Source organism: Coturnix japonica, chromosome 2, assembly GCF_054131305.1.
Source record: "Coturnix japonica strain WE chromosome 2, WE-NBRP24, whole genome shotgun sequence".
Classification (NCBI taxonomy): domain Eukaryota; kingdom Metazoa; phylum Chordata; class Aves; order Galliformes; family Phasianidae; genus Coturnix; species Coturnix japonica.
In genome coordinates this window covers 76124738-76142042 of record NC_140664.1, presented here as the reverse complement: position 1 = coordinate 76142042, position 17305 = coordinate 76124738, and the positions used below count along the sequence as shown (strand labels likewise).

General features: G+C 40.9%; 1 protein-coding gene across 2 annotated transcripts in view; it reads left to right on the top strand.

The window, feature by feature from the left end:
- The first annotated feature begins 3289 nt into the window (after window positions 1-3289).
- Window positions 3290-17305, top strand: part of EXOC2 (exocyst complex component 2) — a 119430-nt gene continuing 105414 nt past the window's right edge. Inside the window, exons 1-2 of one of the 2 annotated variants that reach the window (XM_015854490.3) lie at window positions 3290-3366; window positions 16057-16212. In XM_015854490.3, coding sequence (XP_015709976.2) covers window positions 16095-16212 — 118 coding nt within the window. In that variant the 5' untranslated portion in view covers window positions 3290-3366; window positions 16057-16094. Of the gene's footprint in view, window positions 3589-16056; window positions 16213-17305 lie in introns of both variants that reach the window. The other variant, XM_015854493.3, reaches the window with a different exon arrangement.

Sequence of the window (17305 nt, the reverse complement as noted above, 5' to 3'; positions counted from 1 at the left end):
AGAGTTTTTTAAGGACAAGAAAATGCAACAGAAAAGATGATATTCAAAAGGTGCAAGTGTAGAAAATCAGACATGGAGTCACCAGTTCCCTGGATACAGGAAGGGGAAAAGTAAACAGGATTGCAGTTTCATAGAAAAAAACATAGAGTGAATCACAGGCTAGACACGAGTCAACACTGTTACGCTGCTGTAAAAAGGCAAATGCCATATGAGGGTGTAGGAGAAGGAAGAGAGAATGCAAAATAGGCCAAGCAATTATTTTGCTCTGATAACTGATTGCAATTGGAGTTTATCTTTCTTAAAATGTTTTTCACCAGAAAGATGACTGGCATGGGACATTGCACTCTGTGGCATTGAGTGCCAGAAAACAAGAACACCAGGATTCTAACAGCACTGTTTTGCTTAATGAGTGAAACAATACAAAGGAGAGAGAGACTTAAAACGTGCAAAAGGCTGCCCAGTGAATAAAATGAAGTCTTTCTAAGAAACAATTGCACAAAGAACTCGGTGTGGGAATGGCTGGAGGAAATCCTACAGCTTTCCATATTCAGGTTAGACAAGATTATCATAATAATCTCTCCTGGCTTTCATATCTGTTTACCCAACTTTGTAGAGAGATGTATTGTTTACAGATCACTGTCAAATCTGCATAAATGGATTAGAAAAAGGCATGAATGAGCAATTACTTTCGTGACCTCTCTGAGGAACGATACTTACTATTTACCAGGTCATTATATTACAACTTGTCGTTTATTTCCTCAGTTTTAACAGCACAGATTAATCTCTCTAATGGTATCTGGAGTTCCATGGAGTAATATATTTATATTAGCAGCATTATATATGACAGCAGATATATATTATATACTATGGTATATACATATTATAAGCCATATATTTGATTGTGTATCTGACAGTGCTAGTTTTCCTCCTTTTGTTCTAAAAGGATGTGTGGGGCAGTGTTTCTTTTCTCCAGTGGGTTATATCTGTAGTCAGTCATTGTCAGCTTTGTTCTGGAGTCACTGAAGGGGTAGGTGATAGTTACCACATGGTCACTGTACATCAGCTGGGAAAACCACCCACATTAGATTCAACAAACTCCTGCACACAGGAAGCTCTTCTCTGACAATATTATCCAGAGCCCCTGCAGATCATAAGAGTCTTGGGTGCCACTCTTGGCAACAGCAGGATTTGTATATGCTTATGAACCCACACACAGCTACCCTCCAGTCTCCTGCTATTGCAGATTCTGGCCCCATTAAGCTGTACTGACTGGTTCCCTAAGACCAAGATCGGCATAAAATCACAGCCAAGCAGCTGGTTTAAAACTCTAGATAGGGAGGTGATATTTCCAAAGGTACAAAGATCTTGCAGTCTGTTCTCACTTCAGCTGATACTGGAGCTTGTCTCTTCTGAAGCTCAGATTCCCCTTGCTGTTGATTCACCCTTTTATGGTATTTGTGCTGACAACAGAAGTGAAGTTGCAGTCAACTCCCCAACAAAAAAATTCAGCCCGACTCTGTAGTTTGCCGCTCAATCTACATCTAAACTCTGGGTTGCTTATTGCAAAATCTCCCAGGCAGACAGTTCCCATTGTGCAGCTCTTAAAGCCAACAGGATTTGAGGGCACGCACTCCACTCCCAGAGAGCATCTGGCAGGGCTGCACCCAGGTATGTGGAGGGCTGGATGGAGATTTCCATATCAACCCCAACTCTTGGAGTCGTGGTTTTATTTGGCACAACTGGTGACAGGCTTTTAATGAGAAAATGCAAACAAGTTGTCAAGAAGGAGAAACATCTTCTTCAGACGGGTGGCAAAGAGTCATACTTTTTTTTCCCCTCTACTTTTTCTTGAAGGACAGATGAACTGTCTTTCTGCACTGGGTATTAACAGAAAAGTGCTCAGTCACCAGTAAGAACTTTGGAGCTAATTAGTGAAAAGCATGACACTGAAGTCTCTCATTGTTCCTCAGGCAGATGCCGTGTGACTATTTAACTAAAGCTAGAGGGAAGAGTCAGTAAGGAGCTGTATATTCATCCACTGAGATATTACAGCCTATAATATACCTTGTGCAGCTCTCACCTCCGGGGAAAAAAAAAAACAAAAAACATGTGGGAAATGACATTTCCTTGCCATGATGTTTTTTATAGCGCTTACGTTCTTTGAGGTTTTATGAAAGATATTTCCAACTAATGTCTCAATCTAGGCCTGGACTGGCAAAACTGAGAAACTGATTCTCCTTTCTGTTTTCTCCCTCATTGCCTTTTATCTGCTTTCCATTCTGATTTCATTTGCACTTGGCTTTCGCAACCGACCTCCAAACAATCCCAGCAGAAAGGGAAAAAGGATGTCTCCTTTCCAAAAGGAAGAAGAGCCTCTGTTCAGAGGTGCCTCGTGCAGACAGATGGTCTGATAAGAAATCACCCCATGTTTTCAGTGGGAAACCAGCACGAATTTGCACGACCAAGCTTTGCCCGTGCTGCCTGCCTACCGCCAGCTCTTGTAACAGCTGCGTCCTGTTTCTGTGCAGCCCTGCAGCGGTGCCGGAAAGACACTACCCAGGGGGTCGGGCTGCTGGGGAACAACCTGGAATAAAAACTGAGCCAAGAAATGGAACTGCACAGCTTTGCTTTGCTCCATTTCAGAAGAAAAGTTAGTCTCCTTTTTGTACTAATGACGTGAAAAACATTGCAATTGTCCTCCACCCAACAGTGAGCCTGATGGATGAGAATACCCCTTGGTATTGCCCATGTGGCATTGCAGGCATTTGAGGGAATGAGCAGCTCTAACCCCAAGCATACTCAGGGCCAGCACACCTGCATCTGAGGGGCAGCAGGAGAACCAACACTTGAAATTTCAACACCAAACTCTCCATGCCACAGATACAGGAGTGGTGTGACGATCATTTACAGGCCCCAACACCAGGCCTGTAGGACACAAGCAATGCTTCTGGGAGACAGGAGATGGTAGGAACCTGTCCTTCTGACTCACGGGCACAGTGCCTTCCTCTTGCACCACCATGCAACCCCGCACCATCTTGTGCTGCATCACAAGAGCGTGGAGTTTATTATTATTTATTACGATTGCCGTTGCTGCTGCTACCAATATTACTTCAGTAGAAGAGCTTCGTACTGCCCCACTTCCGAGCTTCTACGAGCAGACGCTCCCAACCCAAGGGAGGCCGCCTACCCCGCCTCTTGCGCCTTCATTAGGCGGGGCCCGCAGCTCGGCCGCCCCTTCTCGATGTCTCCACACTCCATCGATGACTTCGGGCGGCGGCTGCCGGTGCCTGCTCCCGCCGGACGCGGAGGCGCTGCCGGGAGCGGCGCTGCCCCAGGTGCCGGATACGAGCGCGGCGGCGGCTGCCGGTGAGTGACAGCGAGCGGCCTCCCGCCCCTCCCTTCCTCCGCCGGGCGCTGCGGAGCCGGCTCCCAGCGGGGCAGCCCCGGTCCTCCCCCATTGCGCTGGGGCGGAGACCGTCCCCATCCCGGGGGGGAGACCGAGGCGCTCTCCCGCCCCGCCCCTAGTCCGGGAGGGATTCGGGGCGGCTGTTTGCGGGCCGTGGGGCTCCGTGCTGTGCTGGGGGGCAGGTAGTGCCATATGGGACCGGCCTTGCTGGTTACCGTGAGGTGGTTCCGCGTGTGCTGAGGGCTGTGCAGGAAGTAGGCCGGGAGAGGCACGGGTGCTTAAAACTTCGCTTACTGTGTCCAGGTGTGGAGCCCTCAGTACAAGAAAGACATAGAGATTTCAGAAAGGGTCCAGAGGAGGGCCACGAAGATGACCAGGGGGCTGGAGCACCTCCCTATGAGGACAGGCTGAGGGAGTTGGGTTTGTTCAGCCTGGAGAAGAGAAGGTTGCGGGGTGACCTCATTGCAGCCTTTCAATACCTGAAGGGAACTTACTCCCAGGAGGGGAGTAAACTCTTCAAAAGGGCTGACAATAGCAGGACACGGGGAAATGGTTTTAAGTTAAAAGAGGAAAGATTTAGGTTGGATGTTAGGGGGAAGTTCTTCACTAGGAGAGTGGTTAGGCCCTGGAACAGGCTGCCCAGGGAGGTTGTGGATGCCCCGTCCTTGGAGGTGTTCAAGACCAGGTTGGACAGGGCCCTGGGCAACCTGATCTAGTAAAGGTGTATGTTTGGTGGCCCTTCTAGGCAGGGGGGTTGGAACTACATGATCCTTGAGGTCCCTTCCAACCCGGGTCATTCTGTGATTCTGTGATTAACGATGAACCACAAAGCGGTTTCTAATTGAGGGTAGCAGCCTGGACGTGGGGATGGGTTGCATTTCCAATAAGGACCCTGCCATTCTGTCCCGGCTTTCAAAATAATGCTTTTTCCAAGCTGTTGCCTTTTCTCCCTCTTTTATATATTTCTTTGGCGTTTCCTCCCACCTGCGTCTTGTTTGCTCCTTTAGATGAACAGCTTCTAACACACTCAAACGCTTTAAATTCACATCCAGCGAAGCAATAAACCCTCCTAGTCTGGCAGAACATCAGGTCAAATCTGAGCTGTTAACGCCCATTCAAAGAATAATAGAACGGCCTGGGTTGAAAAGGACCATAATGTTCATCTAGTTTCAAACCCTCTGATACGTGATGTAGTTTAAAATTCTAATCTCACATTGTTTTTCCTCGTTTTCTGATTGTAAACGCTTCCCCCCCTCCTTAAGACCTGTATGTATTTCACTGCACCGGGGTTTTCTTTTTCCTTTTGATGGAGTGTTCAAACCATTAGAAATCACTAGAAATTCAGTTAGAATCACTGAATGGCTTCCTTTGGAAGGGACCTTAATGATCATCCAGTTCCAGCCTCCTCCCGTGGGCAGGGCTGACACCCAATAGTTTCTGAGGTGTTTTTTTTTGGCTGTCGTTTTTTAATTATAAACTGCAACTGAAACTTGTCACCTTTACATCCAACCTGCTTTGCTTGCTTTATTTTTACTCCCCTGAAGAAAAGCTTTGTAATTCTTAGCTCCCTATCGCCGTAGTGTCTGTCACAGCTTGCACTGACCCAGCAAGGAGCAGCCGAAAGCACGCCCCGCTGCTGCTTTCTTTCCCATGGATCGCTTAGTTTACAGGGTTTGTGATTTATGCCCACCCTTGGACAACAGTGTTTTTACTTAACCGGGGGTTCTGTTGTTTTAAACAGGATGCAATGATTTTCGTTATACTAGTGTGATTTATTTCACAGAAAATGGCATTAATTTAACTTCTGGTGGCAAGTCGGGTTGTTGGTTTTTTTTTTTCCCTGTATGGAAAATTTAATTTTTCTTAGTGTTTATCAGAGGTGAAGCAGTTGGATGTTTTTGGACCTGTGGTATTCAGGTCTTAGTGTTTTGAGTTGTAGGATTCCTCATGCTGAGAATATTTGAGGTAAAAAAACCACACACATATTAAAGATGTTAAAATGTGATTCACCAGTAGTTTCCCAAGGTCCCATGAAATAGCATCCACTGATACGGTCTGTTCATGATGCTACTCCTCGAAGTGAAGTTGCACTGAAGCACATTAAGTGGTAGACAAGAAACAGAGGCCACTGACCTCTTTTAGTGATGAAAGCTTGAGATATGTTATGTTAAACCCTACTTAATCAATTTCTGTCAGTTTGATATGGCTGGCTGTAAATCCAGAAAGTCTTGAGCATTGTACTTGAAACTAATCATCAGTTGTGTGTTACTTTTGATTCTCTTCATCTGGGCTTTTCTGCTTTCCCTTTGAATCCATTTAAGGGAGGCGAAAAGAGCAAGACCTGAATAGCATGATCACAAAAGTGTGTATTTAAAAGTTATTCTTGAACATACAGGCTCTGACAGCCACTGAACGAAAGAATACATGAATTAAACTATGCTTTTATTCTCCAGAACGAGGCAAGCCCGTGAAGCACAAGTGGATATTTATTACCTGTCTGTGCATTAGTTTAATTATGCAAAAAGGGCACATGAATGTTTTGCATGGAAGAAATCAGTAGTACTTCAGTTCAGAATGAAGAACTGGTAAATAATGCTCAAAAGATTGCATGTATTACTCTGAATTTATCTTCCGCGGGGGCTTTTTAGTATGAGTGGCATCTGGTGCTGTACTTATAAGCAAGCTGAAGGGCTGGAATCAGAAAATAGGTGAATGAATGGATATCTTTAGCGGAAGTCAGACACTGCTCTTCAGCTTAACCTTTTGTCTTAGACCACCTACCTTCTGTAAATCTGTATTGGGCAGTGTTGTCTTTCAGTTTGCTTTCCCCAAGAGAGGGGAGAGGTGCTTGGTAATGGGGAAATCCTGTTTGTAAAGGTGCTTGTAGGATATGGGGTTAGGTAGAAAGGAGGAGGGAGAACCTCATTTCTGTGATCTGAAAAAACGAATCCGAGGCAGCTTTCCCTGAAGCTGAGTAATGAGACAAATGCTTGAAAATGAGGATTAATTGTGCGATTGTTCTGTTGCGTATTTTGATTAGGGGAAGGGAAGGTAAGCATTTAATATTTTAAACAAAGCTAAATCGAATGCCTCCTCTCCTCCCCGTGTTTTATATATATGGAGACATTTGCACTTTTTATGTGAATTTGGAACTATTTAGTGCTTTTTTATTGAGAGCCTTCTTTGACAGCAGCTATTAATCAGTGCATACGGCATGCTCGGTGTTTTCAGTAGATAGTTCTACGATTGCACTCAGGGATGGGTGTGAAAGCCTGTGTTTCCTTTCTTTGCTTATTTGTTTGGATTTTAAGAACAACAAAATTTCTGAGACCCAAAGACCCATATAAGTTGTGCTGTTGTTTTTTTTTCCTCTTGACCATAAGGGAACTACGGACCAAATTTTCAGTTGACTATTCTAAAACAAACCTTAAGTATATTGCACAGAAGCTGGGGGAAGTTCTGTCTGCACAACAGTGCCTGTGGATCAGATGATATAAATCTGTGATGTTTCAGTTAGTTGGGCTTACATTCTGTATTTTTCCTTTCGCTTTGTGGCTATGCTGAAAATAGTGTGTACCTTGTATTAAGACAAGTGCATCCCAAAGCTCTTATCAGGTTTTGATTTGGCTGAGCAAAATTATCTCTTTGAATGCCAACTTTTGCGTTGGAGACTAACTTAATTTTTCAGGTCATCCTAAAATCTCAATTAAAAAAGCAACAGCTTCAGATTTTCTATTCTTAAGTTCTGAGAGTGTGATGGCTCTTAAGGTCACTGTGTTTTTAATATGTATGCCTTCGTTCTCTCTGGGAACCTGAATTTTAGACAGAGACTATGTAGGAAGAAGATGTATTTCCCTTATGTTTTCTTGTGCATGGAAGGCAGTGTCTCTCACAAGACAACTTCACTCATCTGAAAAGATAATTCCCAACAGTAGTTGTGAATTTTAGGTAGGTAAGTGGAAATGAAGGTTGGGACCATGTAAGGTAGAGGCAGGCTGAAATATATATGAAAAATGCCTGTGCATGTAGGCTCTCACACAGAGCTGTGCATGAGTTTGCCTGTGTGAACAGAGAGATACCGCTGTGTCTATCTTGTGTATTTCCCATAGCGGGGTATGGAATGTGATGTTTGGGTGAGAACACGAGGAGTAGAGGGACATCAGTAACACAAGTGCGTGCCTCACCTTCCAAATAGCTTTGAAACAAAAGAAACTGCCCTAAAAGCCACACAGCAAATATTCATTTCAATGCGGCAGTCCTACCTACGGGAATGCATGTTAAAACTTCAGTCATATGAACTGTGTAATTACAGTGGTTACATAGTGTTTTTATAAAGAATATTGTGTATAGTTACAGGGCTTAGAAAAAAGCTGCGGTGTCTTGTTTCTTTTCTCTGTTAAAAAGAAAATAAATCCCATCCCATTGGGATTTATTTAGTTTATTTTTTGAACTTCTGGATTTTTTTGAGTGCATTTGCATAACGTGCTTGAAAGTTTTGTGATGCTTGCAGTATTGATTTCTAATTTCTGCCCGTGAATAACATAAGATAGAGAGATGATGAAGGCATTAAGATTCTTTACCCCAAAATAATGGAACTAAAATAACGTAGAAAACTATGATAAACTTTAGAAACCTAGAAGAAAAAAGGGATGAATGGTTTAAATGTAAGACGGGGGGGAAGTAATGACTTCTAAGTGAAGCAAACTTACTGGATTTTGGAGGTGGAAGCAGATGTAGGAAGGCATGTGCTTTGAGAATTTAGACATGGACAGGAGATTTATGGCGGTCTGTGATATGGTTTTGTGTAAAGCTGAGTTGGCTTTATATATATATATATATATATATATATATATATATATATATATATGTATATATGTATGTATGTAAGTTTAAAGCTTTTCTTCACAGTGTTGCTAGATTATGGTGATGTGTCACGTAATAAATACAGAAGCTTTTAACAAGTAGATGACACAATTTCTGGGGAGCTGCAATGCAGTTTGTAATGAAAATAGCAGAATTTTGGGGGAGAAACATCTGTGCTCAGGCTTCCTTGAGTTACACTTTCTTATAAGCTGCTGTTCTTTTCTAGCCTGTTTAGCACAACAGGAACAGGTGTTCAGAAAATGTAACTGGTTTGCCTTGAGCCTTGGTAATGAATAGGTGCTGTAATGCATAATGTAGTAGCAGAAGTGTTTGTTCATTGGAGAACTGGCATAAAATAGTATGTAAGCCTACTTAATAAGTTGGAGGAATAGTTTGTTTATTTTCGCTGTGAAGGTACCCAATTTTAAAGCTAAGTTGTCTGAAAAGAACTTGTATTTCGTAAGGTGATACTTCTAGGATTTTGTTTTATTTTTTATGATTTTCTCCTGTGGAAATATCCTAATTCAAGTTTATAGGGCTAGAATTGACATTTGGATTATTGTAGCATTGCTTGTTTTGTTTAGTAGTGGCACATGGTGGTGGTCATTGTCGTTTAAGTGAATGGATTTTTGACAAAAGGTGACAGTGTGGCTGTGGTTATGGGCAGTTGGACCACGGAAGTGGATTAAATTAGATTTGTGAGTGAATTTGATGGAGTAGATACTTGTGGTGGCGGAGTGGAGGGAAAGGAAACTTCCTCTGTAACTAAAATAATGTTCAAATGGTTCATTCAAATCTTTGTCTTTCAGCAGGTGATAAAGTTGACCGTAAAACAGTTTTCAGAACTAAAAGAAATCAAAGAATCCCTTGCAAGCACACTGCTGTAGAAGTCTTTGTTCATCTATACCACTAGAACTATCTGATAGAATCATGGAATCCTTGGAGTTGGAAGGGACCTCTGAAGGTCATCTAGTCCAACTCCCCTGCAATAAATAGGGAATCTTCTTTTTGACCTATTTTTAGAATGAAGTATTCTTACGTCTTTGCAAAGGATCACAACTCCTTGTAATATAAGGCTCGTTAATTTCCTTCAGGATGTTTACGGTGTAAGATCCTAATGAGCAAAGCTTCGTTTCAGGATGGAGTGTTTATAGAAAAATTCAGCATTTTGACGTTGTAATCTCATTTGTATAGTTAAGTGTTCTTTGTGGGGAGTCTCTCCCCTCTCCAAATAAATAACCAATGGCAATTGCTGAGTTAGCAATGTATCAGGATATAGGTATGCTGTGTGTCATAACTGATACGATGCTGTTGTTAAATATGTACAATGAAAAGGATTTTTATGGATTTGGATTTCATTTTGACATGTGATAGATAGAAGGTTAATTGATGCTAAATGGATGCTTTGTTAGTCCTTCAACAGCTACTAAACTAGTGCAGGAGGAATGCAAATCATTACTACAAAAGGCCAAGACCAGTATGTTTTCTTAGTGAGTTTATAGGTCTTTTTTTATCCCTCCCTTCTTTCCCTCCTTCACAACCGCACAAAACCTAGCCAGCTGTAATGATAGGAGGGGAGAGCGGGCAGCTTTTCTAAACACACACACACACACGTGCACACACACACACACATTCACACACTCACTCTCTCGCACTCCTGCCCCCTCTTTTTCCTCTCCATACCTCAGCAGAGTGACAGCTTCTAGATGTTGCGTGCGAGTGAGTTCAGCTGGTGCTGTGTGGTCTGGGTGTGTGGTCTCCAGCTCAACAGAGAGCCTGCTAACAGGGTGGATGAGAGAGAGCAACACTGTTTACTTTAATTTATTTCGGATGCCGGAACTGTGCCCGGAGTTTCTCCTGAGCTTGATTCCACAGTTAGCAGTGTCAATCCCTCGCAGCTGCAGTGCGCTCTGAAAAATGCCCCGAGCTCTTTTACCCAGCGCTCTCTTAGCATCTGTCTGGGGTCCAACCTTTAATTCCTCGCCACTCGACAATGTTAATGGCATTGCTGAGTGCTGTGATTATTTTGCTTTCAGCGTGTCAAGATACATTGCCGCGAAGGTGTACCTCGCTGGGTTAAGTAAAGTGGGACCTTGGAGATGTTGATGAAATAGACAGGTAGAGCTGTTGTGAAAGCAAAGCAGTTGCAGTCATTCCTTTGCCTATCCCCAAACTGAGGTCTCTTCTTGGACTTTGTAACTGGCTGCAATATTCAGTAGCCCTCTGAAAATAAGAGGGTATTATGTCTTTTAATACTCTGTCTTCTTCATAGTCTCAAAACGTGCTCATCTTCCCAAATCAGAATTGATTTTGGCCTGTGATGTTGTCCCACAGGTTAACGTGTTTGTCAGTGTTAATATTGGCTTGAATCAACATGCTGGATATGACAGACCAAGACAAATGAGGCTTTGTTGTTTTCTCTGTGACCATTAAATTGCCCTTTTTTTTTTCCCCGTTTGTTCATCTTTTCATTATAAGTAGCTTAGTTTTGTTTTGAAGAGGGTTTTTCTTTCCCCTCGAAATGTAAGATTTGTGAGCATTTCTTGTTTAAATTGACAAGTCTTCTTTTATTATTTAAATAAACATGTGTAGATTCTTAATATCACTTGGAATTCCAGCATTGTTTAGCTTATTCACTTCCCAGTCTTTCCTGGCAAGCTTGCAGGATTGGGCTTTGTATTATTAATGCAGTGTTGAAGGCTGTGGAAATTCTAGGGCACTGAAGATCTCCAGAGGGGTTAATAAATGTCAGTTATTTTCACAGTGCTGCTTTTTGGATGCTTTTAAATCTTAGTTTATGTAGATTGTCTGTCTGAATTTATACTGTTGGGAAGATAAAGCACAGAAAAGGTTGCAATAATGTTTTTTTGTCATTTTGTAATGGTTTTGAATGCAAACATAGAAAACTTTTTTGCTTTGTCGTTCCTTCTTAGGGTCATTTGCCGTGTTCCTTCACTGATGCTGTCGTACAGTGTTGTACTCAGGGGACCCACTTGGTTTCCTAGTGAAAGCAAATACCTGGATGTATTTAGTAGAAGCACAAGTACGTGTAGTTTAAGGTGCAAAAGCCATCACCTACATTCTGGAATCCGAGCATTTACTGATTGGTTAAAATCATCCTTTTCATAAATCTGTTCATTCAGAAAGCATTTAAAGCCGCAGTTTTAGCGTGGCAGGAGTACCTGACACACTAGTTTGGGGTTTGTTTGGTAAGCAAGCAATGTTGGAGGCGTACTGTGATTTGAACAGGGAAGGTGCTGTGGCCATTCCTACTGTACCTGTGTCAAATTGTTTAAAGCGGTATTCAGTCACAAGTATCATATGTGACTGAGCACAAAGAGGTACTCGATAGCTGAAGGCTTTAATTGTATGTGAATGTCATTTTCACCTTGCGTATAGTTCAGGCTTTCTCAGAGCTGTGACATAAGCTTTTTCTTTCATCCCTCCTTGACAACTTAGATTCCCTTTGGTAGATGACTGTGACATTTGCGTTGACCTTGGTTCTGTCTTCCTTCCAGAGCGTCTTTTAAGTTTAGTGTTTGTGACAAAGTGCTACTGAAAACTTTACTTCAGTGAATTTTCAGTCACTGGAACCAGCTCACTTTCTTTATTTAGAAGCCAGGAACGCCTTTCTGGCACCTCTCAACTGCTAATTCTTTTGTTGGTGAAATTTATTACCTGCATCATGTCACCACTCATCTTCTGAAGTTCTCTGCCTTTGTCGTGCTTGTAGCTTTACTTTGTGATTTGAACATACAGGCCAGTTTGGTATCTGTAAACCCTGAATTTCACTTTTTCACTTATATAGTATTTTGGTATTGCTTCAAGAACAGTAAGCAGAGCTCAGTGTTACAGAACAGTTATGGTGGGTGTTGGCGGTGTCCTTTCTCCGTGTCGTCTCTGCTTTTCCCTGAGAGTTTAATGTGGAAACCTGTTTAAGAATTCCTGTTTTAAACGAACTGGAGTTTTCAGTACAGCGTCTAGACTTGTGTTTTTCCTAACGGTAAATGATATTTCATTTCTTTACTGTTTGTTTTTAAAAGTGGCTTTTCTAAGGATAAAGAGCGACAATGTCCCATCCTTAGCAAGCCTGTAGTGTTCTGGATTTTTATTTATTTATTTATTTATTGAGCTAAACCTCTGCGAGAGGACAGTTTATTTGAGGAGCTCATGTAAAGATGAAGATGATGTTTACGAAAGGCATTTTTCGAGATGGTTTTGTAGTAGGTGGTCTTTGCAGAGGCTTTCTAACTCCTTCCACTTCATAACAAGAATTATGGCCGAATAATATGGGCAAGATCATGGGAGCAGTCAAACAGATGTCATCCATGTTAAACTTCTGAGGAGATATTGTAAGGAAATGAAGTTTTAGAAAGACGAGAGGAGAGTGACGAGGGAAAAGGGACTTCTGTTAGTGTAAAACAACAATGTTCATCGCAAAAAAGTAGTCTTGTTAACACTTCTTTGATAAATGCATCTTCTGAGAGTTTCTCATAGAGAAAACAGTTTTTGTGCAATCTCCCCTGCTCTGTATACGAACCAGTTTGAGTAAGTTCCTTTGAGTAAGAAAGCTGATATATGTGTTTAAGTGTTAAGTAGAATAAATGTATTTTAACAAAATAAGATTTCTCTATAGGGTGATTGTGGAATTGCAGTTATCATTCTTACTTAGGCTTAATGAAAATGAAAAAATGAAACTTCAGGGTCTTAAAGAAACTAAAAATAATTATTTTTTCAGCTTTGCCCCAAATATTAATAAAATACACTAAAATAGGAAGTCTCTTTTGGATCACAAGACTATGCAGGTTATGCTTCCCAGTAAACAATTTAGTCGTATTGCATATTGCCATGTGTGTCAAAAGGAGGGGAACATATTATAAATGAAGACTGAAGCTTTTGTTTGATCTCTGTTGCAAGGACAGATTCCGTAATGTTTCTTCATTTACTCTTTGAAAGAAATGAAACCAATTGCTATTCAAATAATAAAATAAAAAGTGAAATCAAATAATAGAGCATCTCAGTGCTGTAGTGCTCTTGTAATGTGTTCAGATTTACTCTGGTCTTCTCATCCAAGTGAGGTATTTTGAAACAATTCTGCAATAAGTATGGAAATAATTTAGAAGAAATGTTAGACTTCAGGAGGCTCAGCATTTTTATTGCATTTATTCAGCCTACCATCAGGAGAGATACAGTGCCAATTTCTGAAATCCAGAGAGATGCGTTGTAATATTACTTTTGAGTTTTGATATTGATGCAAGCCAATTATCTGTTATGCCTAGGTATTTTGAAAGAAGCAGTAGCTACAATGCAAGGGAACCATTACGTTGGGTGAGAATCAACCAAAAAATACACTAATGGCTTCTAGTTTGCTCATTTTCTTCAAGAGTTTTCCTTCCATGTTACCTCTGAGTTCTTGAAGGTGTTGGTTATGTGTAGTTGTTTTGTTTTGGTTTTTTTTTTTTACATCTTTGTTGCTGATTAATATCCCATAAAGATTTTTCTAAGCTGTTCCTGGAAAATAGAAGATATTTTACATCATGATACGGATATCTCCGTGTATTCTGCTTCCTATGGAATATAACAGAATGGGTAGCCCCACTCTTTACATTTGTTATCTGTCTTAGAGCTCTACTGAGGATATGGGAAGAAGGCTGCAAAGTCAATGTAGATAAATGTACATAGAGTTTATTCTCCTCCTTCTATTAAGGTTATGCACCTAGTTGTTTTCCAATATCAACTTTGCATTTGACTCCAGGGGAAACATGCTATACTGAAAGATCTGATCTTCTGTGCCTATGCACTTTCTAATTGCATAGGAGTAAACTAAACTTCCCCCATGTTTTCATTTTTTGAGTGTTTCAGGTAGGATTAGGTTCGGGAAGATTGTTTCTGTTGTGCTGCCTGTTGTTTTGTCAGATGATGCCTTGCTGATGTAGCAAAGAGAGCTTTGAATTCAGTCTGTGTGAGACAACAGCTTGACACGCTGCGCAGCTCCAGGATTAGGAATACTGACAGCGCATTGACTTTATCATTTTCAGCGAGGAAGTAGATCAAGAGTAGTTCAGTTGAACTATATGAACAAAAGTAGGATGGGAGTAAGGAAGAAAACCTGTCAAGGTGTCAGGATTCAGAGGGAGCATTGGGGTATTAACCCCTCTTGTCCTCTCTTGTTGACATTGTGCACAAGAAGTCAGAGGGAAGATTGGCAGGATAAGGGCAGGAAATAGTTCAGCTGCAGGACCTGGACCTGGCTTCGGTTTTGAAGTGAGGCAGGGACTGCCTGCCTCTGTAAAATAGAGAATGAAACATAAGCAGGGCTTACTAGTGCAGGAGAGAGGGGAATGCCTGCCAGAGCATAACCTTTTCTACTGTGTCTGGAGATTACTGACAGCTGATTCTTCATAGTCTGCTGATATTGTCCTCCTCTCCTTCTGTGTTGCTCCAGCAACGAGGTTGCAGACAATCTCTACTGATTTCTGTAGCCCCACGTTAGATATATGAAACATTCCAGCATTTTACGTAGCAGCTGATAAGAGGATCCATGAGTCTAAATTGTTGAATTCCTTTTTCATCCACTTGTTAATTGCAGGAACCTGAGAAATTAATGTTAAACTAAAAATACAATATCATTTTCAATCTTGGGACTTCAGATGTTCACATCAAAAAGCTTTGGTTCCGGAGGTATATTTTGTTCATTAATTGTGAGCTCTAAGCAGATAATCCTTTATCTACTGGGCATGGCTCACAGACTGCAAGTTTTTACGTTTGTGCTTATTCCAACCAGAGTCTTCATCTCTTGTTGATTGCATGCTCTTCATCAGTAGTCTCAAATATTTCTCTAAAGCTAACAGTTCTATCTGGAACTTGAATATTTCAGTGCATGTGTAGCATTCAGTTCACATTTTGCACTGATTTCAGGTTTGAGCATTGGCTTTAAAGTTGAGAAATTGAGAAGTTTTTACAGTAAAGTTTTATTATAAGTCGTCTGCTGTGCATCTGTGGTGTAGATAGGGGCAGGTCTCTGTTCAGGTGGCAGTATTTGATTACTCTTAACCATGGGAGCTTCTTCCTTGGTCCTGCTTCTTGTAGATGCACGAAGGAAACTGCTAATGAGCAACAGGAATTTCTAATCAGATTCATTGTAGGCTGTGTGACACAGGTGCCATACTCGTGTTTCTGATTTAATTGAATACTCTTTTGGGAAATGCTTTTTTTTAAAAAGAAATTATTATAATATTATGTACCTTAATGTTTATCTTTTGGGATGTGATTTGTTAGTGCTGTTTTCTGCTAGTGTAGTGTTCGTAAGTAATGCTTTTCTTTTCTCAGTTTATCAAAATCTTGATGTTTAATACAAATCAGTGTTGGGATTTCCTCCCCATGGAAGTGTTTGTGCCAGGCAGTCAGTTCTTGATAGGGAAGTAATTCATATATGTCTGCAGCCTATTATTTAGCAATTTCGAACCTTCTGAGAAATGCGATTGGTAACTTTATAATAAAAGAGTGAGAATTTTTGGTATGATTTGGATGATATTCAGTGTTTTGGTGGTTTAGGGTTTGTTTCTTTGTTTTTCTGAATCTACATTTTCTTTTCAATTCAGAAGTAGGGCTATGTCTACTATAAAAAATGGGACTGCAAAAAAGGTGTAGATATTCTTTATAGTTTGATAACTGTGGCAGAAAGAGCTTTGAGAATGGTGTATCACATATGCAGATTTTTCTGTCATTTTAACAGGCTTTTAAAATAACTTTAATGTGTTTCTAAATGATTGTTTCTTGTTCAATAGGTACAAGTGACTTAGTTTGTAGTAACTAAGTGGGCATCATGTCTCGAGCACGCCAGCCCCCGCTTGTGACTGGCATCTCTCCCAATGAGGGCATCTCATGGACCAAAGTGACAATTCGAGGAGAAAATTTGGGAACTGGGCCAACAGACCTGATCGGTAAGCTGAAAATAAATGTACAACTTTGGAGACTGTAGAATGGCATGTTTAGGATTTGATTAGAACTGTATTTTTCATTGCAAATAACATGGTAAAATCTATTGCATGTTGTGTGTGAGAAATGCCCTTTCACGTCTATACACTTCACTCCATGAACTCAGGGATGCTTCCCAATGTCTAGCAAATCAGAATAACTGTATTTTGTTAAATGGCCCCTTTGTCTAACTCAGCATCTTGTACTGAAAACTTAATGAGTGCCTGTGGGAGTATATGAGAAGAAAGCAGATGCAAAGGTACATTCCTTTGCTACTTTCCTAGGCACCGAGACTTTCTATCAGAGCTGTTTTCAGTATATTGTGAAGGTCACTGAGTATTACTGTTCCTTGAGATGGTTGTACTAATTGTCTTTTGCACTACAACAGTCTGTGACGAAGTGGATTCAACAATTCAACTACACACTGTGTGAAGAACCTTCACTGTTCTGATTTTAACATGGTAACTTCGTTTGAACTGTCATTGTTCTTACACTGGAAGAGTGAACAGTCTTCTCTGTGATTCTTCTGTGTAGATCTTGATGATCATTACCTTCTGTTGACATTTCTCAAGGATGAGAATTACAGGCAAATTTAACTTTTCTGCATATGTGTGTGACCCTCCTTGTTGTTCTTCTGTGAATTGGTTTTATTACTAATATCTTGAGATAGGAGAACATCATCTTGGATACATGCAGTGTACAGGATGTGAATGTACATTTACATAATACTGTATGCTAATTTTCTTTCTTATAATTGTTTGCCATATAATTAAGATTAAACATCAAGTTGATGTTTTTCACTGATCTGCTTACTGTAGTCCCACGCTTTAATGCGCGATGTATAGCAGTCAGTTTAGGGCCTGCCATCTGTGAATGTAAGATTGCTTTTGCCTGTGTGCATCTCTTTGTTCGTTGAATTTCAGTGGCTGTTTTATAGCACCACTCAGTCTCATAAGATCTGGTCTGCATTTTTGTTCAGCTTTTACTGTCTTTATGTTCTGAATGAATTAATATCATCAGCAAACGTTGTAACCTCTTTAACTTGTCATTTATGAGTAT